At 38.9% G+C, this 10,069-nt stretch overlaps 2 protein-coding genes across 3 annotated transcripts in view; both read right to left on the bottom strand.

Moving 5' to 3' along the window:
- Positions 1 to 8,339, bottom strand: part of LOC102205396 (carnitine O-acetyltransferase-like) — a 13,845-nt gene extending 5,506 nt beyond the window's left edge. Inside the window, exons 1-8 of one of the 2 annotated variants that reach the window (XM_005750586.1) lie at positions 8,293 to 8,339; positions 8,031 to 8,126; positions 7,505 to 7,801; positions 6,267 to 6,385; positions 6,108 to 6,161; positions 5,586 to 5,751; positions 3,881 to 4,052; positions 1,578 to 1,753 (exon numbers count right to left, since the gene is read on the bottom strand). In XM_005750586.1, coding sequence (XP_005750643.1) covers positions 1,578 to 1,753; positions 3,881 to 4,052; positions 5,586 to 5,751; positions 6,108 to 6,161; positions 6,267 to 6,385; positions 7,505 to 7,801; positions 8,031 to 8,057 — 1,011 coding nt within the window. In that variant the 5' untranslated portion in view covers positions 8,058 to 8,126; positions 8,293 to 8,339. Of the gene's footprint in view, positions 1 to 1,577; positions 1,754 to 3,880; positions 4,053 to 5,585; positions 5,752 to 6,107; positions 6,162 to 6,266; positions 6,386 to 6,495; positions 6,588 to 7,504; positions 7,802 to 8,030; positions 8,127 to 8,292 lie in introns of those variants that run through there. The other variant, XM_005750588.1, reaches the window with a different exon arrangement.
- Positions 8,340 to 9,088: 749 nt separating this feature from the next.
- Positions 9,089 to 10,069, bottom strand: part of LOC102205122 (kelch-like protein 7) — a 7,792-nt gene continuing 6,811 nt past the window's right edge. Inside the window, exons 11-12 of the mRNA XM_005750585.1 lie at positions 9,849 to 10,035; positions 9,089 to 9,472 (exon numbers count right to left, since the gene is read on the bottom strand). Of these exons, the coding sequence (XP_005750642.1) occupies positions 9,406 to 9,472; positions 9,849 to 10,035 (254 nt within the window). The 3' untranslated portion in view covers positions 9,089 to 9,405. The remainder of the gene's footprint in view (positions 9,473 to 9,848; positions 10,036 to 10,069) is intronic.

Here is a 10,069-nt window from a genome sequence, read left to right as displayed (position 1 = left end):
ATTATTATTATTATTATTATTATTATAATTCAGGAATTTGAAGAAGAAAAAAAAAAGAAAAAACTACTTTCTTACTTAGAAACCAGGAATGTCTGCTGGACATACCTCGGGTATAGAGGAATACAACAGAGGAGAAAAAACAAACAAACATTTTAGTCAACTAAAACAGATTAAAGAGGTACACCATGATATCTACATGAGTCAAGTCGCTGTACTGTAACATTTTTGAACTTTTTAATTACAAAAATGTAACTTAAACTTCCATTGCAAGACACGGGTCTTCTGGGTTTTTTTTTTTGTTTTTTTTAAAGGCAGAAAGATAGCAAAATAAGTGAATAGAGTAAAAGGCCACGAAATAAAATGAACACTGAATTTTTCTCTTTAGCTACATTGTATAAAGGGTTTTCCTTAACCACATCATTACTCGAGAAGGTCAAGTATACAATCAAGAGATCCCTTCATGTATGTAAATACAGAAGGTTATTCTTAAGTTTTTCAGTTTAACCAGTGATTTGCACCTTATTGTATAAACTAGAATAACTGGAAGAAAACAGCATGGAGAAGGAAAGGAACAGCTCATCATCGTCTGAAACATTTCACATCAGTCCTCAAACATAGTGGAGCTAATGCTGTTGCACAGTTATGTATGCATGGGTCACTAGTGTTTATTGACTGATAGAAGTAGCAGGAAGACAAAAAAAGCAATTACAAGCATAGATTTCAACTCATTTCTACACAATTTTAATAAGAAATTGTATAAGAAAATACCCACCCACCTACAAAGACAACATTTTGGATGGCTTCATTAAGTATACTAAAGTAAATTCATTCATTTTCTTCTAAATATCCAATTCAGGGTTGCAGGGGGGCTGAAGCCTATCGCATCAGCCACAGAGTGAGAACAATTCACACTCATACCTAAGGCAGACGGCTACGTGCACACGTACACGCATCGTTTTCGTTCCGTTTTGGTCTCCCGTCCACGGCGCTTTCCCCAAAGAAAAACGCAGCGTTTTGAAAACCCTCTCGAAAACGCATACATTTCAAAACGGAGCTGTCCCGCGTGGACACTCAAAAAACGCAGACTTTCTAAAATGATGACGCATTTTAGTCATGTGATGCAGGCATGTGACCAATTTTAAAAAAAGATAGCGGAGGGCATTATACAGCAGTTGTTTTGTTTGCTCTCAATTTTGACAGCCCTATTAAAGATTTGTATCAGTTTGTACATGCTGCAGATAGCTTTTCTTCAAATTATTTAATTCTCACTCGCTTTGGCAACTTTGTACTGTTGTGTTACTGGCAGCAACAACTCCGCCTCATTGTTAGTCTATTTAAAAAGCTTGGTGCTTTCCCTCGACCTTTTGCCGCGATGTTTCAACGAGCTGATAATGGATTGGAAAACCAGTAACTGCTTACTGTGAGGCAACAGTGAACCACTGAACCTCCATGTTGCCCATTAAATAAGTTAATGAATATCAGGTGACTGAGGGGAGCCAGTTGGGAATTTCGCCCCCCCCCACACACACAAAAAATACCACATAACCATCCATTTCTTCAGGCAGGTTGTTTCTCACCTGCAGTGACTTGTCAAACCAGCGGTTGGCACTATTCCACTGGCTGCCTCCTCCATGTGTTATTAGGTGGAAATCACATGTGCCGTACTTGTCAGACTCTCGAGGTATGGCTCTATCCAAACACAATGTGAAGATGCTCCTTTCAATGGCTGACAGTGATTCTTTGTTTGTTTGATCTACAAAAAACAAAACCAACCAAACCCAATGATTTTTAACAGTTTAACAGATCTTGCTATGACAGAGTGTCTCCGTCACAGACCGCATGAAGCAGTCACAGGTACACATGCAAATACACAAAGGCAAGTAACACTATACAATTTCACCCCTCACTTATGTGCAAAAAAAAAAAAAATTTAAAAAAGTTAACATTGCCCCAGAAAGTTAATTCTGTTCACCTGAAGGTACAGTTTTCAGCAGGAGAAACATTTCGTCATCCAAGTGACTTCTCATCTGACTGCAGGTTTCCCTAACCTTACCTGGATAATTAGGCATGCATCAAGTCAGTTAACATCGCCATCATTCCTTTTCTCGTCTCTTTTTTACTAGCGTGACCAGGGGTGTAGGAATTGGTTGATCTATTTATCCATACATTCATAAAACACACTCACCAACTAGAGAAGTGCTCAGCATGCTCTTCCCCACCCAACCTCAACGTTTGTAATGCAAAAATAGGGGCACCTTCTTATTAAATAGTATGTTCATATGCACGTCCAAGGTCACACATATTTTAAAATGCACCAAAGTTTCCTCTTTGGTGCATTGTTTTAACCTTAATGAGACATTTTGGTTTAACAATAAAATACCTTTGAATAAACAAAATTACTGGTCGAAAGATTTTGTTGAAGTAATTGTTACAATTTGTGAAATATTCATTAATTAAACAGTAAACATGGCATCTGGTGAGAATTTGTTATATATTCTTTTAATGAAAATGCTGAGTGGAAATGATGAGCATTTTAAAAGATTGTACCTCTTGTATTTTTTTCCTCCTCCCATGCTAATCCAATAATGGCTGATACTGATGGTGTAGGAGGTCCTCTACCAGCATAACTAAAGCATGGTTCAGGGTCAAGTTTTATAAAAATGGAATCTCTGACATCTAATCTTAAAACTGGAGTGGATCTTTCTCCTGAATAGGAGCTGGTTCTACAGCAAATAAGCCTGTAGTTGAAAACATGGTAGTATGATATTTAAGCTGTGATGGGGCTGATCATTCTGGACTTTGTGGAAAATGATTCTAAGCAAGTTCTTAATTTATAGAGAAGAATATCACACTGCTCAGCCTTCCTGGAAAAGTGTACTCCAGAGTGTTGGAAAGAGGCTAAGACTGATTCACTGAACTAGAGACACAGGAGGAGCAATTTAGATTTGAGTTGAGTTCAAATATCTAAAGATTCTGTTCTCAAGTGTTGTCAAGATGGAGTGAAACAGATCACTAGATTAGTAGCGAATTATGACAAAGAGTTGACAGTGAAAGCAAAGAATTCAGTCTACACTTGATTTTCTAGCCCTCACCCAGTGTCATGAACTCTGTTTACCAAAACAAAGATATTTTGGGAACAAGTGGGAGAAAAAGGTTTCCTTTCAATTGCTGGGCTAGGTTTGCCAGAGGTTACTTCCTGTTAAATAGTAGGTCTTCCTTCCCATTGTCAGCAAGCACTTGCTAAGGGAGGATTCTCTGATGTTTTCTCCACTATCATAGGGTACTTACAATGAAAAAGTGCCTTTTTTTAAACTTTGTTTATTGAGTGTTATTTCAGTGTTGTCCTTTTAGGATAGGACCCTGGGGTGTGCAGTATTGATGGTTGCCCAAGTCTAGAAGTTTGACTTGTAATCTTTTTTTCCCTCTTTTCTATTTTTTTTTAATTTACTAAGGAAAATCCTCTTGCTTCATTTTACAAATTCAGTTGTTGCTAACAAGCTAGCTTTGGCTCTTCCATTCACATGTTTTATTTACCGGCTAGCCAGGCTGATAATAGTCTTTTGTAACTTTGTAATTGTAACCTGTAAATTGTGTTGTTGTAATAATTAGCTGAGATCCACTGCAAACTAGCTGGGTCACCCATTAGAACCTGCAGCACCATGATGTGCACTTAGCCAAGCTCACCAAGGTTGCAGAGAATAACGATGATGTGCTAGGATGAAATAGATGCCAAAAATGTTTTTCTGTGTTATTTTCTGGTTCATCACATCATAGAGAATGCAGATTACCCTTCTTTGCCAAGATCAGTTACTGTTGACCACTTTATGTCACACACTTTTTTCATTAGTTTAATCTGAGTTAAAGCTAAGCTTGGCCTTACCTTTCATACTGAGATATGCTTTGCTCCAAGAGTCACGATCCAGGGTGGTGAGGATACCGACAGGCTCCGTGTTAGTCTCTGATGTGGAGGTGCAAATGCTCTCCATCTGAACACAAAGCTGATCAACTGTCAGCGGAGTCCCATCATTGTGGTAGACCTCCACCACAAAGAACTGATTCAAAGGGAGGACACAGATTTATAGCATTACTGAGCACATGCTTCCCATCCAACTCAGCACTACATGCCTTACATTTGGGTAGTGGGACTAGGTGAACAGCCCACTCCTTTGGCCAACAGCAAAGAGTTTTTCAGCTACTCTTTCAAACATTTCAGGTAGTGTTCAAGTGTCTGAAGAGAGGAGAATTGAGTTGGGTTCCACTTGGTTTGCTTGGATTGTCATCTCTGGCAAACTCTCTCTTCCTATCTGGGGTTCAACTTTTGACCAGGGGGACTGTATTCAATAAGGGTCGCCAGACTAGGCCCCAGATGCTAACCAATCTGCTTTGGTTATGAGTGAGAGGGAAAGATAACTGAAACCATACTGGCTGGATTAGTAAGGCCCACATCAGGTGCTAGGGAACTGTTGGAATACTACTATGGAAGTAACCTCAGCGGAAGAGGGTACATGAGATGGACATCAACAGTTGATGCCACCGACATCAACTGTGTGCAAGGAGAAGAACCATTGTAGAAGAATAGGCCCCTGCACGGTATGCACCACTGGCAGATAGAGGAAGTGGCTGACATCAAGAAATCCTACCAGTGGCTGGGAAAAAACTGGACTGAAGGATGGCACAGAGGCACCTCTAATGGCAGTACAGGAACAAGCTCTAAGCACAAGATCCATAGAGGCTGGGTCTACCACACCAGGTAAAAACCCCAGGTGCAGGCTGTGCAAAGATGCCCCTGAGACAATCCAGCACATAACAGCAGGGTGTATTATTGAGATTGACCAAGCTAAGATCCTGTAGGACTTGCAGATACAGACAGACAAACTGGTGATAGCTTATCAACCGGACATGGTAGTGGAGGACAAGAAGAGGAAGGAAAATAACCTTTGAGCAAGGGAGAATAAAGACCATGCAAAGATAGGGTATGTGTGAGAAATGGAATCCATTTGACTGTTTTTTGTAGGTCACGAGTAGTGTTTATAGAGCAAATATTAAGCTAACATTATATAGTACAGTGTGTTTTCGCAAGTCAATAGCCAGGGGTAACAAACCTGTGAAGATGTTACTCGCTACACTACAATATTCAAGCAAATAATTAAATGTCTTTTTAAAAAGGTGTGCTCATTTCACCCATTTCCTTATACACAGTAAACTATTCACTCATCCGTGTGAATTTGAGTGATATCCCATTCTTAACCCATAGACTTTAATATGTTGGCCCACTCTCATTAGGGATAAGAATAGAGAATCCCAGTAGTTCAGTTTGTTGGAATTGTTAGCTCGCTTGCCATAGAGTCCAATCAGCCGATTTCATTTTGTCTCAGAGGAGGAGGAAAATAGTGGCAGTCTACAGCGTGGATATAAACATTACTTTTATTTCTATTCCACAAAAGCACAATGGCAAAGTGTATACTGCATCCAGGACAGAAACAACCGCATTATGCTTTTAACACAGCTTTGGCTCTTTGCAAGCATCTCCACAAAGCCTCTGGTAATATGTTGTGCAAAAAAAAAAAAAAAAAAAAAAATCTTACCTGAGAGTTATATACCACTGTGATGTGTTTGGGTGGATTGCCGATCTTGGCATGGAACACCACCGAGTCCCTCTCCAGACCTGGGATGCGGCAGGTTGACAGCAACTGGGAATATTGCTCCATACAAAGAGGTTTCCCTCCCAGATTCTCAGCTGGTAATGTTTCACTGTGAAAGACACAGCCTCCATCAGTAAACCGAGGTGGGCTGAAAAATAGAGGCAATACACAAGTACCAAAAACTACTAAACTGATCTCTTAACCACTTTTCTTGTTTTGGTGTCTTTTGGAACATTTTGATGGAATTAGAACTTACGTTATTACAGGCATTTTTACAAAACAGACTCAGTTTCAGAGGCTCCCTAATTAATTTTACCGACTAATAGTTTCATGCTCAGGTGAGATCAGTTTCCTCATTATTTATTCTCAAAAGGTCCTGTGAGCATATGACGTGTTAACTGCACTATGGCATCTTAGATCTCTGGAGATTAATTAATTAAACATTAATTTGATTCTGGTACTCACTTTTCAATGGTTGTCTTAAATTCCAAAAGAGCTACTATTAGTTTGGCTGCACACCTAAGCAGCAAACCCCCCCAAAAAACAAAACATGTTAGTCGTTTTAAAAAGCTATAAACACATATACAAGGTATCATTTTTGTGTTAGAGTGTGTGTTGGTTTACCTAATTTGTCCCTGTTTATCCCTGAAGTCCAGTCGAGGACACACAATCGGGACATTTGCGTTAATCACCACAGGGCTCCGGTTCCCAAAGTATTCCAACTTCCCCCACAGGTCTGTCGTCTACACACAGTAGCAGGCTGTTAATTAATCCTGCAGAAAGCAGCTGATAAAAATTAGTGTCATCACTTGAGTTTCTAAGATGTTGCAAAATTTCATTTAAGTGTTCCTACTCTATCTGCAGTTCTTGACAAATTTACACCATTTTCTGTAATTGGAGTATTTTCATCAATTACTATAACTACAGCTGTACATTCTGCCATTGCCTTTAATGATAAGGCTCAGGGCAAATAGACAAATTATACATCAAATCACATTTTTTAAATTAATGGAGTGCAGTACCACAGCTCACTTAAGACAGTCAAAGAATTATATTTTATAAAAACACTTATAAACCAAAAATATTATGATTAATGTATATTACTTCTAGACTAAATATTACTTTTGCTGCTGCTTGTGAATAGCATTCACTCAATTTCACTTTGTTAGTGATAAACTAGTTTCCAAATCAGGCTGTGGGACAGTGTCAGACTTGAACACACAGAGTAAACTTTAACCCGATGCATATAAACATTTAAGTTTCAAAACTCTGATGGGAGCTGTCAGATTAGAAACTGATGGCAGCACTTGAAGCACAGTGAGCAGTAAGACAGATTTATATAACTTTCACTTAATGAATTATTTCCCCACTTGCAATGATCAAAATACAAGTTCTCTTTTGGATTTACGTCATCACATTTGCAGCAACAGTGTTTCATTTTAGTGTTTAATGCAACATTGTTAATCAATAAGACCAATAAAGATTCATTTCAACTTTTCAATCACAGTGGTTTTCAGTTACCAAATGTTCTGAAACAGAGCTGCTTTGTTTGACACAATACATTTAATTATCAGTACTCTTCATTGCTGCCTGCAGTTTTTAGGTTTTGTGAAGCCATATAAAGAAAGACTGGGTATGTTGAAATTTCTTCATAGTATAGTCCTCTGGAATAGCATTTCTATAGTACTTTTCTATTTTTACTAATGAATAAGGCCTGATGTTTTTTGTTCTAACTGATCCTACCTGAGACCTTTTTAATTCCATCTTCTTCCTTCCCTATAACATGATCATTCATTTTCAGTCAGTTCCCTATGTCTGGTCACTGCAACTTGAACCTCTTTAGTGGCAGTAAATGAGCTCACCCAGTTGTCAGTGTTGCATGCTTTCCTCTCCAGGCTTCTCTGCAGTTCCTCTCCAACCCCTCCTCTTTTCATAAAGGCCTCAACCAGCTGTTTCGCTCGCTTCCACTCATCCTCTTCTATTATGGGCTCCAGGGCACTGAGGTAGCCCTCACATGTTTTCCGCAGAGGGGGGACAGGTACCCTGGGAAGTCCCTTCTGCTGGTTCAAGTATCTGTCACTAATAAGAATCACTCGTACAGGCTTCACTAACTGATAAGATCTGACCTGGTCTGGAGGATTCATCTTCCCCAACTTCACCTGGGAGACAGAAAGACAAAAATACACGAATATAGAATAAAAGAAGATCAGATAATAAATCCTGAGACTTTTACTAGCATTCATTTGGTTAAAACATGAAAAATTGCTTCTGTTAATTATTACGTTAACAAAAACATAAAACCTCACACATATTTATGAATACAAGGTAATGGGCTTTTGTTATGACTTCAGTAAGATAAATCCTAAACAACTACACTGAATTGCTTACCATAATTCTGCTGAAGATTCTCAACATTGTATTTTCAGGAAACTCGCACAGAATGAGGCTGGAGTGTATTCACCTGTTCAACCGGCAGTTACAGTGCTGAAAAAAAAAAAAATGCCAATAGACAAATAAACTATCCTGAATCATTTGTTTGGCTTACACAGACATCCCCATTAAGGTGATAACTGCTGATGTAAAAACAAGCAGAAAACACTCCAGGGTTGCCAGTTTGTTACTCCACAAAATTAATAGCTTTCAAGCACACCTGCTCTACATCAGACACTGGCTGTGTCCCAATTCAGGGTCTGCACGCTTGAAGTACGCATTTCAAGTGCGGTTACGTCACCGCCACGCCACGACGGCTGTCCAAATTCGAAGTGTACTTCAAATGCGTCGATTTCCCCAAATATCAAGCGTGGTCTGGTGCACGCTTCGTGGTCCCATATATCCCACAATTCATAGCGCGGCGGTGGGTGTGGATAATTTTGCCGCAAAATGCGGCAGACGGGAGCGGCCGAAGAGGGGTTTTTTTTTTCTTCCAAACTTTATTGAACTTATAAAGCGAACAGTCAGTCATTCCAGTTCAGTTTGTACAGTAGACATACAAGGCAAATAAGAGTAACAATATACAGTACAATGAAAAAAGGATAAAAAAGAAAAAAGAAAGGGGGGGGGGCGATGTGACAGACTTCATAACAACTTTGTACTTGAAAGTTGTGACAGCTCATTCGTTAAACATCTCTGAATGAATTTCAATCAATGATAAACCTTTTTTTTTTTTGGAAGTTAATTTAAGAGAGTTTAAGTAATATTCAATTTCAATCAAAAACAAATTAAATGATGGGGTTGAGTTTTGAAATTTACATTTATGTATATGGAATTTCCCTAATAAGATGGAGCGGCCGAAGAGTGAACTGTCAAAAGTACTGAATATGACGTCACTTATTTATGTGCGACTGTTTAATAATCACACACACACACACACACACACACACACACGCGCGCGCAACTTACGCAAAGCAAAGGGGGGGAGGGGGGGGGAAGAGACTCCTACAAGAACATTTCAAATCATTAGCAAAGCACTTTTATTAAATTAGTCATGAATCAATAAAAACACAGCACATATCTGCCAAACATTTACAAGCAAGAGAATTTTTACTGCTAAACAAAGTTAAAAGAACATAACCATTCTGTAAACATGCACATTAAATATTGTGATGAGTAACCCTTTCAGTAGTAGGTCCTTGTGCAAATCAGTTTACTATTCCACTACAGGAATCCTAGGGGTCTCAAACAAGCATCATAACAATCAAATGTGTATCTTGTCCTATGAGGATGAGGCAAATAAAAACATTTTGCGGCTGCCTTCAATGAACTCTCATGGACCAACCGTGCAGATAATGCAGCTGGTGGAGAAAAAAGCTTGAGCTTTGGATGTTACCCACCTGAACACAAAAGAAATGTTTCAGTAAGAAGTTGAGCAAATAGATTGAGTGTTTACTGCTCAGACTTTATAGTAATGATGCTTCTTTTACAAATATCAGCAGTGGCTAAAGCATCATAAAATAATAAGGTAAGTCATATTAGGCACTACTTTTTACAACCCAACTGCCCAATCACTTATGTTGATTTCTAACAAGAATGTATCATTTTGTTAAAGAAGTGCAACCAAAATGGTTTGACTGACTGACATACATTTACCACTAAGAATAAATTCATATTCATGAGATGTTTAGACATTCTGAAAAATAAAGTGCTGTCCATTTTTATATTTAGTTATTCATATAGTTTATGTCAACAGTATTTAGTTGATGTACCAACCTATTGGTTTTTGTGTGGTATTCTAGGACATTTGTGAGGCACTGTGCCCCTAGTCCCCTGCCTGCCAGCACAAAAATGACGTCACCGACAGGCACACATTTCACCGAGAGACTTCTCCATGGCATCCTTGAGGCAGCATGCCACTTGTTAGTGGTAATATCATAGTATTCTACTGAGTCAAGGCCACCTGGAAAACAGGGAATCCCCCCCCCCAAAAAAAA

This window comes from Pundamilia nyererei, unplaced genomic scaffold, assembly GCF_000239375.1.
Source record: "Pundamilia nyererei isolate P.nyererei 1_Seehausen unplaced genomic scaffold, PunNye1.0 scaffold00279, whole genome shotgun sequence".
NCBI classification, from domain to species: domain Eukaryota; kingdom Metazoa; phylum Chordata; class Actinopteri; order Cichliformes; family Cichlidae; genus Pundamilia; species Pundamilia nyererei.
This window is presented reverse-complemented; position numbering and strand designations above follow the sequence as displayed.